General features: G+C 43.7%; 1 protein-coding gene across 7 annotated transcripts; it reads right to left on the bottom strand.

Moving 5' to 3' along the window:
- Positions 1 to 350: 350 nt before the first annotated feature.
- On the bottom strand, positions 351 to 22,131 carry elf2b (E74-like factor 2b (ets domain transcription factor)). Of its 7 annotated transcripts, XM_030730919.1 has the most exons (11): positions 18,795 to 18,875; positions 18,661 to 18,701; positions 15,340 to 15,460; positions 14,992 to 15,241; positions 5,720 to 5,833; positions 5,395 to 5,577; positions 4,997 to 5,083; positions 2,681 to 2,876; positions 1,801 to 2,205; positions 1,545 to 1,722; positions 351 to 1,302 (listed from the first exon to the last, which is right to left on the bottom strand). In XM_030730919.1, the coding sequence occupies exons 3-11, from the start codon at positions 15,412 to 15,414 to the stop codon at positions 745 to 747; spliced, it is 2,046 nt and encodes a 681-aa protein (XP_030586779.1). In that variant the 5' UTR covers positions 15,415 to 15,460; positions 18,661 to 18,701; positions 18,795 to 18,875; the 3' UTR covers positions 351 to 744. The 7 variants fall into 7 exon arrangements, with proteins under 7 accessions (XP_030586779.1, XP_030586762.1, XP_030586795.1 ...); XM_030730902.1 differs by lacking the exons at positions 18,661 to 18,701; positions 18,795 to 18,875 and adding an exon at positions 21,778 to 22,131; XM_030730935.1 differs by lacking the exons at positions 18,661 to 18,701; positions 18,795 to 18,875 and adding an exon at positions 21,778 to 22,131 and having other exon boundaries at positions 2,681 to 2,873.
- Between the last annotated feature and the right edge of the window lie 2,709 nt (positions 22,132 to 24,840).

Here is a 24,840-nt window from a genome sequence, read left to right as displayed (position 1 = left end):
TCGTTCCCCTCGTTTCAATAATACTGTGCTTGGTACACAAAGAAAAACAGCTTACTGTTCAGACATCACATGAAGAAGAAGAAAATTAAAATCTAAGGCTGTTCTGTTAACATTAGCTCCGTAACTGTATAGCAGATATATTTATATATTTATGTATATATGTACATGACAATATTCTGATATCGCTCCTCGTGGGAACTCCTCTTCCTCTCGCTGTCATAGCCTCTTAGCACCACCTACACTTGATCGGCACAGTGATACAATTAAAAAACAAAAATGCTGGTTTTAACATTTGTCTCTACAAAAGCTGCATTACCCCCCCCCCCCCCCCCCCCGTGTCTGCTTACATGTGACAGTTCACATGATTTTTTTTTTTTTTTTGCCTTAATTTTTTTTTTGTAGTGTTTCATTTTCTTCCAGATTTCAAGTCAGTGACAGCGAAACATTTCCAAAACAAAGTGTAGTGATCAAAGTTGGTCCCTTTTCCTTTTCCCAACACATCCCTTTCCTTAAAGTCTCTGTTTTCCTATGTCGGAGAGGTTTCTGTGTGGTTCTGAGATAGACCGGATTGGTTCTAGGCAGCAACAGGGAAGATGAGAAGACAGGTTCAGGAAAAAAAAAGAGACGGGAAAAGGGACTTCTGGGCATCTTTATAGTCTCACAGACTGCTGCTGGTTATTTCGAGGAAAAGTAGAAATGACTTCAGAAATGTACAAACGAACACACCGCAGCGGAGGAGACGTTTCAACACTCGGGCTCTTCTGTCTTTATCACCGCCTCGGTCGAGTCCGCCGGGTCCGATTTGATGCTCTGGACCATTTTGGGGTTGGCCTGGTTCTGCTGGACCGGCACAGCCTGGACCTGCACGCCGGCGGCCTTCAGCTTCTCCACCGCTCCTCCTCCTATCACCAGCTCTGAGCCATTGATGACACCGCTGATGATACGATGCTGCGCTGCCGTCTGGGTGGCCGCGGATACCGTCACCACGCCCGCCGCGCTGCCCGGTTGCGAAACCATCAGAGTCTGTTGCTGCGCCTGCGTTGGCACGGTGAGTCTCATCACTTGCGTCCCCGGGGCGACGTTGACGGGGGCGAGGGCGCGGACCGTCAGGGGGCTTCCGAGGAGGCTGATGCTCGCCGGCGAGGCCCCGATGGTGGGCTTGTTTGTGCCCGTGGAGGTCTGGATCTGACACTGAGCCAACTGGTGGGCTGGGATTGTGATGATCTTGGCGAGCTGGACAGTGATCTTGTCTCCGTTCTCCGCGGTGGCCGGGACCATGGTGGGGATGGTCTGGATCACGACCTGATCCGAAAACAGGATGAAAAACATCAGTTCATCTTTTCAGTGTCACGCAGTGATTTTTAATAACAGTTTCATGATCAGAACAACGTGGATGGAACAGTTATTTAGAGTTACAAACACATTTCTCAACCTTGTTTCGTATTAATACACAACAGTTTTCCAGATTAGAGGAATTTTTGCTTTTGCGAGCAGCAGATCGGACTTCCTGTTGCACGCGTCAGCAGTTCCCAACGGAGACGCACCTTCTGTTGGGAGTTGGCGTTCCCGGCAGCGGCGCCGATAGCCGAGGTGTTGGTGAGGAGGGTGGTATGGCCGGCTGCTCCTGCTGTTCCCACCGGCTGCTGCACGGCGACTGTGGAGATCTTCTGTCCCAGCGACGTCGTCATGACCACCGGCACCTGCATAGCCACCCGCACCGTCCTGCAGGAGAGACAAAGAGTCAGAGACGTGCACATCAGAGCAGACGCCACGTAGCGAGCATCTCTGCAGGAGCCTCACCTCGGCCCCGTGGCGTTCGGGATGATCGTCGCATGGGACTGCTGGTTCTGGCTCCCGTCCGGTGCTGCTGAAACCACTATTCTTCCTGCCGTCAGCGCCGCCGCTCCTCCTGCAGCTGGCTTGCTGCCTGCAGCGGCTGGAGTGTGGATGATGTTGGCTTTGTTAGCACCCCGCAAGATGTTGGGCTTCTTGGAGGCTGACAGCTCAGTGCTCTGGAGCAGCATGTCCGAAGGCGGAGGCACGCGCTCGTAGGGCGCCGCCACGTCCGGGCCGATCAGTTCCTCGGGGCCCGGCAGCTCTGCCTTGTCGTCGTCGATGATGACGATGTTCTTGGGCATCTCTTTGAACTGGTAAACCAGCCGCTGGCCCTCCACCTTAGCGAGGATTCCACGCTGGTAGTAATATCTGAAGAAAAGGCATAAAATAAGAGAAATAAAAATGAACTAATTGGAAAATTAGGGACACAGCCCCCCCCCCCCCCCCTCCTTCTTTCAGGGGATGTAGATGTAATGGAAACACTTGGAAAAGTTAGAATGTCAAATATATGGTCCAGGGACCAAATTGGACAGGCCAAAGGGGCCATTGTGGCCCTTTGGAAAGTGTCAAACTCCTCTGGGGATATCAGCAATACTGCAGAGCAGTGAAAACACATTCAAATTTAAAGTATTTCTAGATTTTATGATCATAAAGAAGTAAAATACTGTTGTTTCCTTTTACAAATTTTAAATTCGAGTGAGTCTACAGAAGCCGAGCAGGGTTTGCTGTATGTTGCATCTGATTCACTGAATTCTTTGAGGATTGCTGAGTCGACGGAGCAGCTGTCTTCTTTTTGTTACATCATTGTTGCCTAAAAAACATAATTTATTCTTGAACAGTCTACCTGAGCGCCCGTCCCATGGTCTCATAGTTCATGTCTGGCTTGTTCTTGTGTTTGCCCCACAGCTTGGACACGGCCTTGGAATCGACCAGCTTGAAGATGCCCTTCTCCCTCTGGGTCCACTTGATGTACCTGGGACAGGTGTTTTTGTCCTGCAGGAGGTCCAGCAGGAACTCCCAAAGGTAGGTGGTGCTCCCTGCTGGAAATCAAATACAGTCTGCATTACTGTGGGGTCTTTATGTTGTACGGTAAAGGTGCCTTGAGGCAGCTGTTGTGGTGATTTGGTGCTACATAAATAAAATTGAATGAAAGCATATTTCATGCAAGAGACCAATAAAAGCTAACTGAAAGGTCACATTAATATTTAAGGCAAGTTGATTGATTTATGAGTAAACGATCCACGGTAAAAGCTGCCGGTAGCTGCAGGCACAGTGAACCAGAAAAGAAAGCAGCAAAAAAGCTTTTATTTTGTGGACGAGCTAAACTGCTTTTTTCCTATTAACTCACAGAAACTCTGCATTTAATATTACAGTGGCTGATTTTATTTATTATGTACCGGAGCTGCTGAAGATAACTTCTCTTTTCTTATTCCTTCTGTTTGGTAAGTATGAGTGGGATTTAAACCTCAGCATAACTGTGGACAGGTTCTCATTGATTATTGGGGTTCAAGTGTTAAATAAAGCATATATCCTGTACTTACTGTAAATGCCAGCAGTCTCAAAGCTTCAGTGCACATTTACTTCATAAATAAGGCTTTTATTGTGAAGCTGCTGTAGGAAACTTATTTTTACAAACATTTACTCCTGGGACTAATTCACGTTATTCTTATAGATGCTATAAAAACGAGTGCCTCAGCAAAGTGAGGCCACTGTGGGGCACCTTCAACCAGGAGGGAGGGCGCATGAAGACCTCCAGGTAGAAGCACAGAGATCCGTCTCTCTGTGACCTCAGCGAACACCTTCCTGATGGGTTTATGGGTTCAGGTCAAGCTGAATCAAACATGAAGTTCAGAAAGGAGGATTATACTGAATATGCTCATGAGCGTGAGGAACCACAGTCAGGTCTGCTCCTCACATCTGGGCTCAACTGTGAAAACTCAGCTCCGAGACTTCACTGCAGCCATCTTTGGTTTTGTCATCCGTTTTTCATTTATTACACCAAACCAGAGGATAAGAGAAACCATCCCACAGGGAAACGGGAGAGGACACATTTATATGAAGACGGTCAGACAGGGATGTAGATAAGACTGGAGATGACTCTGATCTGTTCTAATTAATGCAGCGATTACAGAGCTTTGAAAACAAGCCATGATTTACTGGCCCTGATTTTATTTCCTGTCTTATTTGCTGTCAGGCTTTATTTGTAATACAGCACATTTTACTGGTGCATCTACAACATGTAAATGATTTAAGTGTGGGGGAAAAAGTTTACTAAAGCTCTGAAATGACTTCTAGAAAACGAGGGAGGACGTCTGCTGTGAGTCTGCAGCAGAGTTTACAACGTTTCTAATTTTGAGGTTTTTGCCAAACTAAACGAGCAGTTTGTCAGCTTTCGTTTCAGCTTCGGATGAACCGCCGCCGCACTCGGGAGCAGATGGAAGGATCAGGGATCTGTGGGCTGAAGCTTTTTAAACTGGGGGTCTGATGAGGGACTTACTGGCTTTTTACACGTCACGGTTTTGTTATTACGGTAACGACCATTGTCGGTGCTAGAAAAACCCATATAATGCATACCGTGTATGCTGTGTACCTTACCGGCTACAAATGTATATAATATTTTGATATCTTTATATAGTGTTTGACGTGTGTGTATATGTGTGTATATGTAAATGTGGGTATTGACACTGATATATATATTTATGTATATAGTGCTTATGTATATGTGTATAGTTTTTTTGCTATTTTATTTTATTCTATTGAATTTTAGTTTTAGTTTTTAGTTTAGTTATTTGTTCTTACTCATCCTTTTCATTTTTTCTCTGTATTGAGCTGCTGTAATGCACAAATTTCCCCGTCGTGGGATCATTAAAGTTTTATCTTATCTTATCTTATCTTAAACCTTATCTTTTGCTCCTCCATGCTTTTTATTCACACACTCACTCCTGAATACCGTTTACATTTGGTTTTGGTCACAAATGTGAGTGAATCCAGCTGTTTTTTTTAACCCCACAGCTGATTTATTTGAGCAAAACTCAAACGCTTCCTTTAACATGAAAATATCAACTGCAAGGAGAAAAGTTCAGCGCTTAAATGTGAGCTCATGAAAGTGAAAAGCTGAACCCTGAATGTGTGCGCGTGTCAGTGGGAGAGACTCCGATACCTTTTCCTTCTCTTGGTTTTTTCTTGATGCCGACATCCGGTGAGCCGTTGGAAAAAGCCGCCTGATGCGTCTTCGGTTTCCGTCCGGCTGGGAAAGAAAACATTTCAAAGTTAGTGGTGAGGCCGAGGCGCGACCCCAGCAATAGTACAAAATGACCACTAGATGGTGCTCTCGGATGGTCACTGAGCTTAATTACAAGGTCTTGGTTTTGGGACTTGCAGCCTGGCTTCAGTGCTTCCAGATGTTTTCCATTTAAATCTTGGCTTGAAACGTTCAAAATATTTTCCTTTTTCCGCAGTTTAACAAACTCGCCACAAGTTAAAGACAGCAAATTAACATTTTGTGGGCTCGGACTTCCTCCACGTGACAGATAAGCTAACTAACTCTTTTTAGTCTACCTCGCTTCTTCCTGACTGGCTCGTGGTCGGGTTCTGGCTCATCTATGAGCGTGACCATCTCCTCATCTTCCTCCTCACAACATTCCTCCGTTGATATCTCCACCTCCGTCTCTGTAATCATGTCGGGCCGCATTGCAGCATGGAGGATGTCTTGTGTCGCTACGCTTGGTGGGACGAACGCCTCTGGACGGAGGAATCAAAAGAGAGGAGACACGAGGGGAAATGTTATGACATTTATAACTTTCTTCTCAGGATCATCAAAGATCTACTTGGCTGCCGAACGGTTCTAAGAAACTGAGCGTATAAACTGGAGTGACAGTGTTACCTGGGCTGCGGTCTTCCTTGAGGCTGGAGGGTGAATCCATGCGTAGCAGAGCCTCTGCAGCCTCGATGGTTTTGTCAGAGCAGTGGACACTGGTGCCATGAACAGAAGCCTCCACTGCAACACACAGAAGACACAAAAACAGTCAAGAAATGCTCACCTGGAAAACTGGTTAGTGTTTTTCCCCTTTATTAATCCCCCACAGAAAAAAAATAAATAAATAAAATCATGTTCAAATTAAGGTTTTGTCTTTAAGGAAAAAAAAATAATCAGAACAAACTTTTTATGCTACAAAGACCTTATTTTATCTTGTGCTGTAAATCAAGCACGTCTTTCCTAAAAACTCAAACGTTTAGCTCCGATTGAGCCAATGAGACGGAAAAAAGAGCAAAACTCCCGCAGATGAACCTGTGGAAACATCATTTCCAGCTGCTTGTGTCTCCAGGTTGTTTAGGGTCTTTCACTCTCATCTGTATCCGCAGACTTCCCACAGGTGAGACAGACTTCAGCCTCCCACCCATGAGAGCCCCGAGCCCACAGCTCCTCATCTTTATCATCTGAAGTACACGATTAAGAAAATCCAACATTGTAACTTCACTGACTGAATATCTTAAGTTACCATGAACTTTAAACAACTGATTGCAATGCTGGTCTTTGTATGAAGAGCCTCACTGACATTCTCAGCATCAGATCCACACCCACATCCACTCATTTTAAAGAGAAACTCTTGATCAGTGTCTGAAGGCCGTCACACTGCACCTCTGGATTTTACCTAAAAATAAAAGTGTTTAAAGGGAGTTAAAGGTTCAGTGAGCGCTCCACCAAAAGCTGCCTTCTAGCACGTCTGCAGGGTGGCGAACAGCAGCACTCTGGCGCCCCCTAAAGGAAACCACCAGTATTGTAATAAAAATACTTTCACTAGGTATTCATGTAATTAAGCATAAACTTTTGCAAGCACACCTCAGTTTTTCATAACACTCCAACCAAAATTTATTTATTCAAAAAATAAAATTATATTATATATATATATATATATATATATATATATATATATATATATATATATATATATATATAAATATATAAAAAAAAAATCTCACAGGCCATAGTGGCTGATAGTGTTCTATTGTGTATTTTTCTATCCATGTGCTTTTACTGCATTGGCAGTGTGTTTGGGATCGTCGTCATGCTGAAAAATGAAGCTGTTGCATGATGGATCAAAATCTGATGGTACTTTTCTGTGTTTGTAATTCCATCATGATGTGCAGATACTGTTCATCTGCTGTCAGTTCTTTCTTAGGCCTGACACTTCTTCTGTTGTTCTTCACTCGTAAAGTTTCCTCAAACTTTTTAAGGGCACCCTGCACAGCATGCTGAGATATGCCAGGTTTGGGAGCTCTTTAGGATTTCCCCTTCAATCTGCATTTTTCATAGATTTCAGGTAAAGAAATGGGAACAATGATGGTTTTGTTTTTTAAACAGGTTGCTAGAAAAGAAGCATCTACAGATACAGTTTTAAAGTCATTTATTTGCCAAGCTGTCTATGATATGTAGACACAACACTGGTACCTTGGTTGAGTGCCTTTCTATGCTTGAAGGATTCATAGGTCAGGGTTAAGTGCTTCAACAAACTAAACAAGACCACCACTGAGCGTGTGCCAATGCTCGGCTGTTTTGGATTCGTAACGGGTGTGTGTGTGTGTGTGTGTGTGTGTGTGTGTGTGTGTGTGTGTGTGAGAAAGTGCTGTTAGAGTAAAGTCAGTGAACAAGTGTGTGAAGTTTGATGGGTCTAGCTTGGACAGTATGCACCTATGGTGTGAATATGAACATCCCAGGTCACGTCGTTCTCGGGTTGTGGCCAACATTAAAATTTTTGTGGAACATACGACACCGAGGCTATGACAATAGCTCGACTTTTTCTTTGAGACAGAAAAAAACTAAAAAAAAAAACGATGAGGAACGAGGACTGGACTGAAAATGATTGAAAAAAGCAACCAATGACCAAACACTTTGAAAGAGCTTCAGAAAGCCTGAAGAACTTTAAAAATCTGCCACCTTGGATGCAAAATATAAAGAAACGAGATGACTCACAACTTTTGCACAGTGCTGGATTCCCAGTTCACCGCTTACTTGCTGGATCTTTACAGTGTTGTAGTAAAGGAATATAAAATACTGCGATGTATTACTGACTTAGTTACCTCAAAATGTACATTTTTACAGGAAAAACCATGTAAACGTAGACTCATCTAGAAAAACATACTGTTTTACAGAACTGAGTGATTAATCAAATGTTTATTATATATAATGTAAAATCATTTGGATGGATTACTGAAGGATACTGAGCCCGACATTATGAACTCAACTCACACTGTTCGCATGCGAGGGGGAGACGCAAAAAACAAACATCTGAATTTGATTCTGTGTTTATCTACCTTTGTTTTCACCCCCCCCCCCCATTTATTTTATTTTCTCTTTATAAAAAGGCACATTTGTTAATGATCAAACTATTGACCCACACAGTCATGAGCAGCCCTACTGTTTCATTCAAAAACGGGATCCAGTCTGCTGTCGGGGACACTGTATGTGGCCCCCTTCTGTGGGAGCCCTGAGAAGGTACCCAGGGGCACCTGCTGCTGCTGTCAATCACCGGTGGGAAACTCGAGATCCCATTACACCCTGCCCTGTCCATGTTTGGCTATCTCGCTGAGGCAATGGGCACTGTGTCGAGGAGAGAAATGGCTATATTTAGGCTGTCCCCCTCATTCACAAACAAACAGGACACTCTGCACAGGTCCTGCGGCCTGCAGGGCCGTCCTTGAAAGCAGGCAGAGGTGCTGCAATAAGGCCACCGAAAGGTGCGAGGTCAAAGAGCTGCAGATGGGCTTGACCTATATGTGAAATCTGAGTTGCCGAGGTTTTAATCCAATCCGGATTGTTCAATAAACAAATGCAAATATCAGTTTATTACAAAGATGATTTAAGTGTGGGTAACAGTAAAAATATATATAAAGTCAGGACAACGTCTTATTCACACACACAGCTAGGTAACGATGCCAAGAATAGCAGCAAGTCCGACAAAAAGTAGTGCAGCCTGTGATAACTTCCGTGTTTACACTCCTCGCCCGTTCCCTCCAGTTCTCCTCAAAGAAGCACACAAATCCCCGTCACTCAACACCCGCCTCACCTCCTATTGGCTCGCGCACAGCTTAACAGCCCGCCCCCAGAGACGTCTGATTGGACTGCTGCTGACGTCCTGAAGCAGCGCGCGCGCTACAGGACTAATGGACAAGTCAATCAAACTTACGCCCCGCCCCCTCACATAAACAATGCTTCCGCCATCGAAATATTATTTTTTAAAAAAATTAATAAATAATACTTTGACACCAAGATTAAACAGAAGCGGAAACAAATGCCGCGTTTTAACGACGTCACACTCGTCAGTCCGAAGCAGGTAACACACAGGTGAAGCGGGTCTGTGGCTCGAAGGCTGACGCCAACAACAAACGGCTACAGGGAAGAAAGCGCGTGAGGCAGGCCGTCCCACGCGCCCGCATAGCGGCTGCACAGCACGGTAACGGAAACCGTGAAACACACGCACACACAAGCATACTGCAGACCCGGGACCGGCGGCGCCTCAGTGAGCCGATCACACACATAATCCATAAACGGGACACAGGAGCTGCTGATCAAGGATCAGCACGCAGATTATTCCGGCTAAACTGACCCGAAACCGACGCCAGCCGAGGCTAAACACCAAAACACACGATAGTAACACCGATCACGGCGATATTCAATTCCGCGCGCAGACCTAATGCCGTGAAAATAAACCCACATGTCCTTCCGACTCAGACAGCGTGGCAAAGACGGAGGAAAGACAACATCCCCACACTTCCTGGTTGTGCAGCCGAGCTGCAGACCGTTATCCAACACCACGCCGCGGGGAGAAAAACTTGCTCCCGCGTGCAAAACACCACTCATGCAGGTAACTCTCCACCTATGCACGCCATCATGACCAGCGGACGTTTTCCTCCTTCTAAACCGGCTCTGATTAAACCGTGTAGCGACGCCATGCAGGTTGCTAACCAAGGTGAGCACTTCCTGATTGCCCTCCATTACTTCACCGCGCTTCTCGTCAGCGAACCGAGGCGCAGCGGCCGCAGCTAAAAACAACATCCGCGAGGTGACGTTAGATTGAGGCTGTGGGTGCATAAAATTACGTTACCGGCTCTGATGAGCAGATCGAGCTGGTTTGCGTGCCCCTCATGCTGCGAAGTCGCCATGTTTTTCCCCTCGCTGCAGACTCCTCACTGAATTGTATGGGAAGGTACTAGCTCAGATCATTCCGCCGCTAATGGGAAATCTGTGTACTCAACGAGACGCGCCACAGCGCCAGAGTGGTATCCCTCCGCCGCCAACACAGGAAATCCTTCCGTCGACCTCCCCTTCTTGCGTAGCGAGTACGTCAAATAAAAGCTGCACTGGTTTTTAAAATAAACTCACGGACTTCACATCTGTGAAATAAAACGTTTCTAACTGACGGATTTTTTTGTTTTAATTTACTCTGAGTCTCTAAAATTTATAACGTCCCAGTAAATGCTCTGCACTATTTAAAAAAGAAATAATGCTTTTAAGACCTAAAATAAATAAAATAAAAACAAAAGTATTATTTTGACAAAGAAGCCAGCTACAAACTGAAAAAATAAATATTGAATAGTGAAACAATCCCTCAGACAGACGGTTTCAGACTTTTCAGGTTTACAGCCGTCACTCAGAGTTTCTGCTGGGCCTAAAACACTCCTTCACACCAGTCTGGGTTTTAATACAGGCATCCTTAACTTTGCTCATGTAATTTATTGCAAACTTTGTGGCCCTAATGGTTTTTGTTTTGTTTGTTTTTTAGTTTGAAAGTGTTTGTTTCTTTTTTATTTATTTTGTCATGTTACTGCTTTATTAACTTAATTTTTCTGTAACTATCTGTAATACACACGGAGTTTCATACACATTCTTACAGGTCACTACGCATAATGTTTAAGGAGTTTTTGTGCCTTTGTGGTCTTGACTTAATCCTGTTTTTCTTTCAGCTCATATTCGTACAGTTATGTTCATTTACTGATGAGCGTCAGTTAGTTTAATGTGATTAAGTGGTTTCTGGGATGGCCAAGAGAAAAATAAGCTCCCCACTGAGGATTCTGTGCAGGAAGCACAAAGATTCACCTGATAGGGGGGAAACAAAAAAGAGCCACATTTCTGAATTAATTAGGCATCTTCTTCTACTGACCTCACAGCTTGATTTCATGTGCACAGGTCCAGGCCCGTCCAAAACGGTCACCGTGCCCCCTCAGCTGAATCCTACTGACATACTTTTAGTTCAGAATCTCTTCACACCCGAACGAGCGACAGGTGCGTCAGAGGAAAAGTTCCCCAAAACAATTAAGGTCCGACTGACCATCATCAGGTCCAAAGGTAATATCCATGCATTCACACTTCTACAAACTGAAGAGCGAGTGTTTTTCTGGAGGGAGCGCAGTTAATTTTTGTTGTGATATTCTTGAGCAGTTTATGTAGTCGACTGTAGTATAATGTATGGAAGTAACTGTAAATTTAAAATTATTAATTCACATTGTTTATAAGACACTGTAACAATTCCCCATTATTAAAGCTAACAGTGTGATTTGTTTTAATTAAAGGAAAAAAAGTGTAGGGGGTTGTATGAATGTCACTTGCAGTTGTTATTGTTAAACTAATTTTTTCCTTCAGTATTATTGTCTGATCAATCTCAGGAGTGCTTGTCAGCCGGTATGCTCTGATTGGCTGATTTAAACCAGGGATCCTCAAATCCAGGCCTCGTGTTGACTCAGGCGTGTTGAAGCAGAGACACATCTAAAACCTGCAGGACACCGGCCCTCGAGGCCTGAATTTGAGGATCCCTGATTTAACCCTTTTCTGTAGATGTGTGTGTGGACACTGACTTTGCACCTGATGAAGGTCAGCTGGACCGAAATGTTGTATTTTAATAAAATTATTAATCAGTAAGCAAGACTTGAGTTACATTAAAGTAACATACTTTTGCAACTATAAGCAAAACTGATGCCGGTTCATGATGTGGTTTAAAGTAGGCCGTTTATCATGAAACTTTATCTACAATAAACTTTCAGAAAATCGAAGACATTCTGAAACTTTATTTTTCGGGATTTTAATTTCAGACTGCAGGAGCCCTGCAGGGGTTTGTGCTACTCATTTTTTCTTAATACACAGTTTATATAATTACATGTTGCATACATCAGATGTATTTATTACATGTCCTATCTAGTGAGGCTGAGTAACACTTTGCTCACTCGGGACCGGAAAAGCACAGCTAAAGCCATGCAAAATGTTTCTTGGTCATTTTTCCAAATCAGCTCTCAGATGCTGATATTAATACAGTTTTCATCGCATTTCCAAGAGAGACTGACCAGGGACCAGAATCCAGCATTCTCCACCCGGACCGGTGATCCGGTCAGTCTCACATACACTATCCTGCCAAAAGCACTCGCTCATCTGCCTTCACATGCATATGAACTCGAGTGACATCCCATTCTTAATCCATAGGGTTTATATAATGTCGGCCCACCCTTTGCAGCTATAACAGCGTCAGCTCTTCTGGGAAGGCTTTCCACAAGGTTTAGGAGTGTTTATGGGAATTTTTTAACCATTCTTCCAGAGGCACTTCTGTGAGGTCAGATACTGATGCTGGATGAAAAAATTTGGCTCACAGTAATCCACTCTAATTCATCCCAAAGGTGTTCTATCCGAGAACACGTCTCCACTTCTCTAGAGTCCAGTTGTGCATTGAGCTTTGTGATGTAAGGCTTGGATGCAGCTGCTCAGCCATGGAAACCCATTCATGAAGCTCTCTACGCACTGTTCTTGAGCTGAACTGAAGGCCACGTGAAGGTTGGAGGTCTGAAGCGACCGACTCTACAGAAAGTTGGTGACCTCTGCACACTCAGCATCCGCTGACCCCCCTCTGTGATTTTACGTGGCCTACCACATTATGGCTGAGCTGCTGTCATTTCCAATCACTTCCACTTTGTTATAATCCCACTAACAGCTGACTGTGGAATATTTAGTAGTGACTGGACTTGTTGCACAGGTATCATCCAATCACTGTACCACGCTGGGATTCACTGAGCTCCTGAGAGCGACCCATTCTTTCACTGATGTTTGCAGAAGCAGTCTGCATGCCTTGGTGCTGGTTTATACACCTGTGTCCACGGAAGTGACTGGAACACCTGAATTTAATGATTTGGATGGTGAGTGAATACTTTTAGCAATAAAATAACATTTTGCATTGAAGAAATGTTGATTTTTGTTTCTATAGGCTGTCAAGGTTCTGACAAAGAAAACTGGAATCGGTACATCCACAAGGTGGCAGTGTATGGTTAGTATATGCATGTCTGTGGTGCTAGGACTCAAATCACGTGACAGATATGAGCCAGTGCAGCCCAAACCAAACAAAAGCAACACTTCTAAAAGTCGAAACGGTCAAACTGGTGTGTGCCTCCTACATCCTCCTGATCCAGTAGTAGGAGGCAGTCAGTGCAACACAAATTGCCATTTTCAGTAAATTTTCAGGGAGTGGCATTAGCTGAAAATGAGCAACTGTGTGAAAATGAGCCACTGCATGGCTCTTCAACAGCTGCATAAATGACTGAGTTATAACTATAAATGTCTCAAGAGCCAACATCAGGATAAAATCCTCCTCTTTCCCAGTCATATGTAACCTCAGCGATCCAGAGGAAGCAGAAACTGTGCATCAGTGCAGTTATGAGTTCCTGAGAGGACAGTTCTGGTTTATTTCACCCTGATTTCACATTAATGTGGCTACAGCTCCACGGGCTAATCTGTAATTGCAGATTTAATGTGTTTTTTTGGGGGGGTTTTTTGTGTCAAACTGGGATTCAGCTGATTGCCCTGTTACACCAGTGCCAAACCAGTGGATTCACCTGAGGGGTGCACTAAGGGCGTGGTTAATGAGTTAGCACGCTACATCAGGATTTTAAGTGTCACAAAGGTGACTCTCAACCAGGCTACACCAAAAGACACTGAACACATCACTTGGTTGGAAGCAGGTCATGTTCAAAGTTTCAGTGTAAAAGTAGCATTTTTAATGATCATATCGATCCTCTGCTGAAGGAATATGTTTTGTATCTGTGTCTCCCTAACACTGCAGAGGGAAGCCCTGCTGTTGCATCATGAGGCTACATGACAGTGGCAGACCTGAATGTTTAATGGATCAAGTTTAAAGATTCAGAGTGTTAATGTGCAGCTGTCACGGCAGCACCAAGTAGTAAAATAACTATATTAGCTCATGAATTCACAACATTACTGATGTTCTGCAGCATTACTCTCTCGCCTCATATGCAGCACCAGTGCTGCCTCTTTTTTTTTTGTTTTTTGTTTTTTAGAGCTTTATCAACTATGTTTATGATTTTGCCCAGATGGAGAGTGAAATGACGCATGAAACGCCCCCATTTATCTGAGCCTGAACCAGAAAGCCGCCGTTAACAGAAAGCTGATACTCGCCATCGTAACGCTCGTCATCTCTGACTCGGGTTTTAGGATTTGCTGATCCAGAAAACACAAAGAAAGCCTGGCTCTGTTGAACTGGCTTCAGAGTAAACCCCTCTGGGTGTTTAAGCCCAGCACGGATGTCGCTCAGTGATTTAGTTTGAGAACGATGTAAGCTGACAGAAGGAAAAAGTATTCTGCTGAGTCAGTGTGTACTGCTGTAAGCAGATACTAGGTGCAGTTAAGGGTTTGTGAGGGTTTGTGTACCTGAGGCTAGGCCGGCTTCAGGCTCAAGTTTGCACACGCTTCCCTCTCGCTGAAGAAAGCGTTTGTTTGGGCAGGGAGGTCGGCTGTGTTTTATTGTTGTTTAATTTTTAATAATCACAGGCCCTGTTTTTATCTGCAGTTTCTTCTTGCTTTGAAGCAATAAAATCACATCTGGTTTTATGTTGGTTTTCTTTAGCTGAAGTGAGCTGGGACACAACTGTGGAAAAGTTTTTTGGAAAGCTGCAGGGAGCTGATGCTTTTTGTATGCCTGAAACTTGACAATGAAGAGAGTGTGAAGTGTGTGTCAGCCCTAGAGACGCACTACTTAGCCACATTAACTGGAAATAAGCCTGAATTAAATAAACTGGAATGACTATTCAAAATGTGACAAACTTCGGAAGCAAAACAAAGATTGTGACTCACTTTTGCTAACACAAAACGCAACGTTTCTGTCTCACCTGGGTCCCCGTTTGTCTCCACCTCCTGCTCATCGCCCACTTCCTGCATGACATAGGCCTCGTCACCGTACACCAGTACCTGGGCCGAGTAACTCTGCTCCTCAGCCAGGCTGGCGCTAGGAACCTCTTCCACTATGACTGCTGGGTAGTCCTCAGACTCCTCCCTTTCCTCTTCATAGGCCTCCTCGGCTTCACACTCACCCTCCACCTCTCCTTCCAGCTCCAGGTCCACCTCACACTCTCCTTCCTCCTGGGGAAAGCCAGTGAGGGGCACAGGAACCATCATAAAGAGATATTTTTTAAACTAAAAGAATAAGAGAGAAATGAGTTTGCCTGCTTCCACCTCACCTGCTCGGGATCCTCTTCAGCTGTGACATACTCCACCACCGTCCCACCAGTATCAACCAGCACCACCGAGGTCATGACTCATGCTCTTCAATGATTCACCACAGCTGCTCTGCCTGGCGGGCTGGAAAAAATAAAATAAGCAGCACCTGGTGAACAAAAATTTGGTTAACACAAGAAGTCCACACACACACACCAGTTTAACTACAAAGCTGTAAAGCTTTACAAAATAAAAGGAAACTGGCTGACTCTTTGCTACACCTTCCTCCTTTGTCCAAACTGCAGGCCGAGATCTCAATATAGGCAGCAATCATCATCTCCACCCTTCTGGCTTTGGCCTACAGGAAGTGCCTGTCTGCTCTGACAGGAAGAAATGCACTGACAACGAGCCAAGTCCATCCCCTCAAGCACAATGTCCACTGGAAGATCAAGGCAAGGTGGAACGACAGGGCCCTCACTTCATCGTCTTCGCTGCTCCACGAGGCGGCAGCAGGATACGAGATGAAAAGCCAAAATGTATACAAACAGGAACACAAATCTCATTTAAACTGATGCCTCACAAAATCTTCAGGGATCTGATGTGCTCTTACCCTGCTGAGGAAAGTATTTCAAATAGAAACCGAAAGAGAAATGCAACATAACTGTTTAAAAGGAGTTTGAATAATGCAAATATGAAGAGCATGGAGGCTTTATTCCTGCTAAAGTGGAAGGAATGGATTAAACAGGGTTTGCTCTAATGTACAGTAACACTGCAGGCATTGCCATGTGTACTATAGTTAAATAACTGGTATGCTGTAACAGCAGTAACTAACCGTGTGCTTCTTCCAAGGTCGCAGAGCTTTCAGACTGCTTCACTCTCTGCACTAGCACATCCACAGTGTGGACAGCCTGGGTCCTTACAGTGGACCTATTATGCCTTTCCTTGTTTTTTTAAAATCACATATACTGTTACTGGATGGTCATAATACAACCCCCCCCCAAAAAAAAAACCACAGTCTTCTGAGGCAAGTTTGACTCATTGCAGCTGAAAGTTTTTGCAACTCAGGGAGGGGGAAAAAAAAACACCACTTCACTGGTGGAATATTAATAGATGTCGAAACAGGAAACAAAGCAAACACAGTGCTTTTCTTAAATTTTTCTGCAGCAAACTACCTGAGTACCTCTGAGCTCCGGCACTGATATATCATTGAAATGCCTGCAGATAATGACCTGTTTGCACTATGCCGCCTCCAGCCTGGTCGCAAAAGCCACGTTTCATAAGCACTCGGTCGTGACGCCTCACTTGGTGCAAGAATGATAACAGCGAGAGCATCAACTGCCTGTCAGTCTCCTCTAAACGCACAGCCTGGTTTTTTTTCTACTCTTGGATCTGTATGATGTCAAAGAGAAGGGATTTCTTTAATATGGTCATCTCAGGCACACAGCTCTAAGTCCCACCCATCTGTTGGTTAAACCTTCTGTTTAACAGGGGCAGCCAATCAGAAGAAAGAAAGGGAGAAGAGCTACAAAGGCTCGTTTCTGAACTGAAGGTGCTGCACGAGGCCCAGGATAAGATAAGCAGGGATTATTTTGAACTGTGAATTAAAATATGGAATGCAACAGGTCCCCATTCAATGCTACTAAAACACAAAGTTGTTAATGTTCTGGCCTTAATTGGTTAGGGGAGGTTTACACTCCAGTGGCTCCACCTAAACTCACAACACAAACAGCCAGTGATATCCAATTTCAGCTTTTAGTAGTCTCATGCCTCAAGCCATCAAGTTTATCTTAAAACTAGACACCTAGTAGGTATCTAGGATGCTAAAACTTAGGTCTTGGGTAGCCACAGCTGATAAAAATCTAAGAAGCTGCATTTACACATGCATTTCACTGCACATGCAAGAAAGGAAACCCAGCATAGACAGGATTTTAACGTAGGCTACTGTGGGTCATTATAGATATATTTTGTACCCAACCCTGCTGCCTTAACCTGACCTCAAAATGCTCTCCATCACGGTGTGTTTGAGGACACTGAGACATGCTCAGTTACTCCAAGTGCTATATAATGGATGAGCCATGCTGTGCTGGTGTTCCCTCAGCTACTGAAACCAGCATGCTGTCAGCTCAGATGGAAGTTGTTTGCTCAATTATTCAGCATCATATGGCAGACGCTAATTGGCAGCGCTGTAAGGGATACATTATCCTCACAGACATATTGTTAAGTAACCATGTGACCCCTCTCTAAGAAAGGCATTTAGTGTAGAGCCTGCAGAAATCAGGACACTCTGCAGGTTTATTTTCTGACATTAAATCACAGAAAACAAAGACGAGTAAACCAGCATCCTTAACTCTTAAGCAATCAGGCTACTTAGCAACTTAATGACCCCATTATATACAAGAATACGTATGACTACTGTCATAAGTATTTGCTTCATCTGTGACAGATATAAGATGTTCAATGCATTTATATAAATGCTTGTTTGGATTCCCCCTAAAAACAAGGCGTTACACACATTCAGGCACGAGGTTTCATGCCTCTTGCTCTCTGACACAGAAACAGGGAAACCAAATATAGGTGTGTGCATGCGCTGCACTGTGTTTCGCTACTCTGCTGTCAAACCAACAGAAGTTATTATGCAAGCTCACGGAGGAGTCAGCGATTGTGACAGACGGGGTTATTGTAAACGATCCGAGTTATCTCGCTCTGTCCATCGGAAAGCGGCTGTCAAAGTTCAGAGTCCTGTGTGTTTTCACAGAAAACCCCCTCAGCTACTCAATAAAACAATCAGCAGCGTCGCACGGAACATGTACGCTGCAGGGTCAGTTCCAAAAAATGGGTTAATTGCATGCACAAACACGCACACACAAAAGAGATCTGTTAAGAGCTGGCTCTCTCAGGCAGGTTGCACTGATTCAAACAAGTATTACAGGACCTGCAAGACGACACGTGGCTGCCTCTCGCTCCTCAGCTCAAACAGAAATGAGTAAAAAAAGAAGAAAAAGTTCCATTTCAACAAACCTGAACAACAATTTTAAGCCAAAAGCGGCCAGTTCAGCATTTTCACTCCTTACAGTTAACTGTTAGTCACGCTGGTATTCCAGGAATGGAAAATGTTTGCGCCGGTCTGCATTTCGTCTCGTGTAAAACTCACCTTTAAATTCATGTCTGATTGCCAGGATGAGAGCAGAGCAGCAGCTAAATTTGATTACAAATGCTGTGCTGTGTTCACAGTTAGTGGAGTCTCATGATTTCCCGAGGTAAAGCAGAGCCATTGTGACATCAGGCCAACCTTCCCAACACCACCGCCACCACCCAATCTCAACGAACTAAAAAAAAAAACTCACCACAGATAAGAGTCGATGCAAAATGCTGCGATGCATCTTCACTGAAACCCAAGAAGAGAATCGAGGCGAGTCAAAAAAAAGGATGTGATGCTTTCTTGATGTAGAAAGAGAAAGCAACAGGACTTGTTCTGAACCTCTGTCTCCGAAAACGTCCCATTCCTCTTCTCTCTCCTTCTTACATCCATCAATCCGTCCGGCCTCCTCTCCCCTCCCTGCCTGCATGCTCACCGCCTGCCTGCTCCCTGGGTGGAAGGAACCTCTCAGAGCGACTCAGCACTTCTCAGATCCTGCCCTGACATCACATGACAAGGGTGGAACACACACACGCGCACACACACACACACACACAGTCACATGATCTTTCAACAACAGCGCTTTTGTTCCAAGAAACTGGGGCTGCTGGTCTTGATACAAGGCCCTGCCTTGTGCCCTGCCCTGCTGGCCTTCTCACTCACACACACACACACACACACACACACACGACAGAGCATACACAGCAAGTATGACCTCAGGATTTACTTGACACCCACCCAGCTCTATTCATTCACACACAGACACGAAAGAAAAATCCCCTCAGCTCATACAAACTATGACACAGCCATTATGTTTTGATCATACAATACATAATTAATATTAAGTTTGCTTTAGCCTTTGCATGTCAGTCATTTAATTTAAGTAGTTGCAGTTGGTGACTTGATGGTGGCGAGTTCAGGGACCACTCCTTGCTGAGGAAAATGCCATCAGCAGCTGAGTCCCTGACCGACCTTTGCTGCATGCGGAGTAGCTAATATCCCCGTGTTGGTGTCGTTCCTACAACAGGACTATCACCACAACATGGAAGATAAAAGATGGACGCAGACACCCCAACATCACCTCCTGGTCCTGGAGTCTGCCCAGAGAATCCATTACAAATGCTCCAAAAGGCTCCAACAGCACACACACAGTGAAGAAGTAGAATCCAATAACTCAAAGTGGTGGATGAGGCCAAGCAGACCACAATGCCTGTCAATCAAGGTGCCACACCCCTAACTCAATTATTACAGATGGATGAGTTAAAAAAAAAAAAAAAAAAAAAAAAAAAATCACCCCACTCAGAGTTTTTAAAGAAGGGGGAAACTATTCATAAAGACTAAAACCATTTCTGAACCAGGCTGTAAACGTTTATGTGCTGCAAAGTTGGACATTATAACATGGGAGTCTGTGGGGACTCCTGGAGCCAGTCTCAAGTGGCCATTAGAGGAACTGCAGCTTTTGCCACTTTAGCATCAGCTTCATTTTACAGCAGCTGACCAACGAGGGGCGAGATGTTTGCCTTCTTCGGTGCTTTCTTTAAAACAGAAAGTCGGTGCACGGACCAGGTTGTTGCTCAAAATGAAGTTATGTGACTGTAACTATTATTTTGAATGTTTTATTTTTTTACTTTTTATTTATTAGTGTGTTTACTTTATTGAATATCAGCAAGAAGCAAAGATGTCACAAGTTTTCAGAGTTTATGGGGGCATCTTAAAATGTGAATATTTGCAGTTGCATTTGAAAACAACTACAACTTCTCACTGAAGCACTCTGACTCTTCTCTGACACCCAACATTCATTCCCCTTGCAGGCTGTGGGAGGTTTAGAGAGACTTTGATTAACAAGAGTAGAGTAGAGTAAAACGAATTCATCTTGGGAAACACTTTGGTTTCAAACGTTGAAGCTGACCAAGCATGAAGTTCCAAAAGTCGAGTTAGAGCATTAAATAATCACGAGTATGATTTTTGCCTCAGTCACACACCCAATCAACCCTACAACACAAAGACACACACAACAAGTTTCCTTCTGAAACATCCAAACCCAACCTCTGTGATTTACACTTGCACACACCATCATCCATCATCGTCTGTGGTAACCAACCGTTTGTATTCCAGGATCCGTGTTTGCTGCGGACAACATTTGGGAACGACTCCCCACCAGAAACCTTCAGATAACACAGTTCAACTGTTCACTCACACTGCAGGATACGCTGTGTGGTTAAAGATTAACGAGCACACCCTCTAACATTTAAACACAGTTACTTTACCCCACACAATCCAGCTGTAAATACCTGCAGACACAGACGCATACAGCTGCAAGAAAATTTGTGAATGCTTTTGAAATACCAGGATTTCCTGTATTAAATACCCATAAAATGATACGAGAGCTAAGATCATCTAAGAACAGCTGAATTTAGTGATTTTAGCAACAGCAACCTCCATCACAAACTTCCCAAATCTACTTTCAAGACGTGCACAAAGTTGAGGATGAATTTCATGCTGTTCCTCTACAAAACTGTTTTATTTCATCAAATATTCCTGGGATGTCTACGACCCTCTGCAGGTCATGCCTCAAAGTCACAGAGGGGTTAAGGTCAGGACTTGATGATTTTTCTACAGTCTAAGAACAATTTTTCAACACAGTTTGATAAGTGCAAGATTAATTTATCCACTCATCCATCCAAAACCACGATGCTACCTCTACAGTAAATCCTCCCATCAGTTGACAGCTAATCACATTTTCTAACAGGAAATGTGAGAAAAAGAATAAATAAAGGCGCAGCAATGACCTACTTATGACCCCAACACTTGTTACCACAGCAGATCTGTCACCCCTAATCACTAATCTGAGGTTGCTCATGTTTACACCGCTGACGCACAAAAAGCAGCGAAGTCAGATCCAAGATCAACGTGTATAAGTTACACGCATGTAGTACAGTTACCAGATCCAAACAAACTAAATGTGGGAGACATGACTAAAGCAACAGGTGATTATAACTCCAGAAACATGCTGTTGTGATGTAGATCAGCTTATTTTGAAAGTGCTGTGCAGTCCCACACCTGGCCACCCTAACCGTGAGTCCAACATTACCTGAGCGGCAACAGGCAGACCACAGAGCAGCTCACTGAAATTATACCGCAGTAGATTAAAAGTTCACTCATTTCATCATTTAACACCCGAATCACTTTGAGAGCCACAAACAGAAAGTGAATGTGGAGCGGTAACTTTGCTAACGCTAGCTAGCTGAGGTAGCATAGAAAGAGAAGCGGAGTGAGAGGAAAACACGAACCATGTGGCTAACGCCGTTACAGGCAGCGCACTCACCTCCTTATCAGCTCCTGCTCGCTTCACAGGCTGCAGTGTGTGTGGTTAGCTGGCTGCTAATGGTTGCTGTGTAGCCTCTGTCCTCCTCCTCCTCCCCTCTGATCCCGCCGCTGCTGTAAACTGTCAGCCGGGAGGAGTCCCGCTGTTAGCGGACACCGCTCGGCTAGCGCTAGCTGATCGCCTTCATAGTGAGGAGGAGGAGGAGGAGACCTCCCGGAGCCTCAGTATCCCCGGAGCGGATCAGTATGAAGTCCTCCGCGGTCCTGGAGCGCAATGCGGGTCAGGGAGTGAGCCGAGAAGCGGTGGTTCGCGTCCGCAGAGGCACACGGAGACTGTCTCGCTCGGTTTACTCGCTGCTTGCTCGGGCAAATGACACTAGTGACGTCACACCGTACCATAAACAATCTCAGAGTCATTCTGCGCCTGTACAGCACCACAGGGGCTTTAAATCAGCCAAGCGCACAGCTCTAATTCAACTAAAGCTTCAATTTAACTAAAGGCTCAAAAGTAACTGGACAAACTAACATAATATTAAATTTGGGGATTCTTTTATGGACGTCACCAAACGCTGTTTCCCTCTCCTCAGATGCTTGTTTGTGCATCTCTCTGTCTTCAGTTTTGTCTTCAGCAAATAAAAAGCATGCTCTGTTGCACTAAGATCAGGTCACTGACTTGACCGTTTTTATTTATTTATTATTTATTTTCTCCCTTTCTATCTCAATAAATAAAAACCAGGGTTTGCACCTTATTGTAAACCCTCTGGATTTTCTCTGATTCTGTAATTTCTCTTTTCATTCATTAACGTGTCTCTTGGTTGTAGACTTTGACACGTTATTATGAAGTTGTTTTTCTTAAGAGAGAATTCAACAAGCATCCACTTGAGTTGTCTTTTGTGATCTTTCAGGCCTTTTGGTATTGCTGAACTGCAGCACATTCATTCTTTTTAAGTATAGCAGATGACAAATTTAGGCACTCCTGAAATTTTTGCTCTGATTGGTTTATTTTGGTGTTTCCACCTAATGATGGCTGATGAGACTTCCAGTTAAATCAACTCCAGACCTTGTATCTGCTTAATGAAAGTTAAGGAAGTTATAGTCAAAGGGGTTTTTACTACCAGGAAAAGTTTTCTGTATGGGGAGTGAAACTGTGGAGTGTGCAACTGAAGCAAAGTCCAAACATAAAGCATTTCAAAAAGAGGCATAAAGATATGATCTTAATGAGAAGAGGAAGATGTTTAATATCAGTAAATGTCTGGAGGTATGTGGCTTTGATGGGTGGAGGTAAAGTTATGGAGTAGTAAAATATGATGATAATGTGTATTTTGTAGTGTATATGGGAAAATATTCACACATCTATGGAGAAGGGGTGGAATTAAAAAAGTGTACTTCTTCAAACTTCCCTTGTGATGTGTAAACTGAACGAGAATGGGGGAGAGATGCTGGAGTCTCTTTTTGTTTTCCTAAATGGCTTCTGTATATTGTTTACATGATTAAAAATTAAATAAACTGAATTGAATTTGTCATGAAATAACGAGGGAACGGGCCTCACCTGGCCATGAAACTGCATGTCAGTAAATTGTTAAATGTATAGATCTTTTTCTTTCAGCTGGTCCCTTCAGGGAGCGCCACAGTGAATTATCTGCCTCCATCTCACCCTATTCCTAACACCCTCTTCTATCACATCAGTTTCTGCTTGTCCTTCTTCACTACATCCATGAACCTCCTCTGAGGTCTTTTTTCCTCCTGCCTGGCAGCTCATCCTTTGTCCAAACTATCCACTATCCCTCCTCTGCATGTGTCCAAACCGTCTCAGCCTCATGTCTCTAACTTTGTCTCCAAACCGTTCAACCTGAGTCTCTGGAGCTTGAAAAAAGGTGACTGGACTTGCCTTTGTTTCAGGCTCCACTCTGCACTCTCTTCTTGTCCAATATATACTGTGAAGTGTTCTTATAAGGAAAAAAATCATTATCTAACAAAAGATTTCCTTCTTGTAGTATGTTTGAAATCCATGTAATGTCTATTTTGAAAGAGTCATTGGAGCCTATCCCAGCTGTCATAGAGCGAGAGGCAGGGTACACCTGTACAGGTCGCCAGCCTGTCGCAGGGCTAACACAGAGAGACAGACAAGCACTCACACTCACATTCACTCCTATGGGCAATTTAGAATCATTAAGCTAACCCCAGTAACTGCATGTCTTTGGACTGTGGGAGGAAACCAGAGAACCCAGAGAGAACCCACGTAGACACGGGGAGAACATGCAAACTCCACACAGAAAGGCCCCCACCAGATGGTGGTGGTGGTGGGGTGATTTATCTTTCTTCTCTTTGCCTTTGTCTAAGCTAACATCCAAAAGATCAGACAAATGATCAAAAAACATGTCATCTCATGCATTATTGCAACACTTTATTTAAAATTTTAGCACATTAACATGAGAACAAAGAGATCATTCACAGAAAAGTTTGCTAAATATGAGCCTTAAAGTTACAATTTAGTATGCAAATATACTGAACAAAGCTTCAATCTGTATATATCTAAATCCATTTCCTCTTATCGTCTTACCCAGTATGCATGAATGTGCATGTATATAGAAACGTGTGCACGGATGTGGATGTATGATCACAACATATTTTCTTGCTTTAGACAATGTTCATCCCCTTTTTAAAAAATGTGTTTTTAAAATATCTTTAACACTTTATTTCCAGGATATTTTGGTTAGACACAGCAGGCAGTGGCATGAGGAAAGAAAGCAAACTAGGAACTGAACTGCAGTGATAATGTGTTTATTTCTGCATGTGAAATAAAACCTCCGGATCATTGATTTATTCTTGTATTCATCGTTTATATCAGTTAAAGGAAACCTTTGTTGCAGAAGGTAAAATATAAACAACATAATGCTTTTCCCTGTGAAAGCATCACTTTCATAGGGAAATAAAAATGTAATGCTACCGACTGGGCTTTTTCCCGGCTGTAGCAGAATTACTTATTTAACCAAAGTCTCTCCAGTTTCTTGTTGTTTATTTATTTATTGGCAGTTAACTAAACTAAACCCTTTATTGCTGTTAT

This window comes from Archocentrus centrarchus, chromosome 1 (genome assembly GCF_007364275.1).
Source record: "Archocentrus centrarchus isolate MPI-CPG fArcCen1 chromosome 1, fArcCen1, whole genome shotgun sequence".
NCBI lineage: Eukaryota > Metazoa > Chordata > Actinopteri > Cichliformes > Cichlidae > Archocentrus > Archocentrus centrarchus.
Note: the sequence above shows the minus strand (reverse complement) of the source record. Positions and strands in the feature narration are given on the sequence as shown.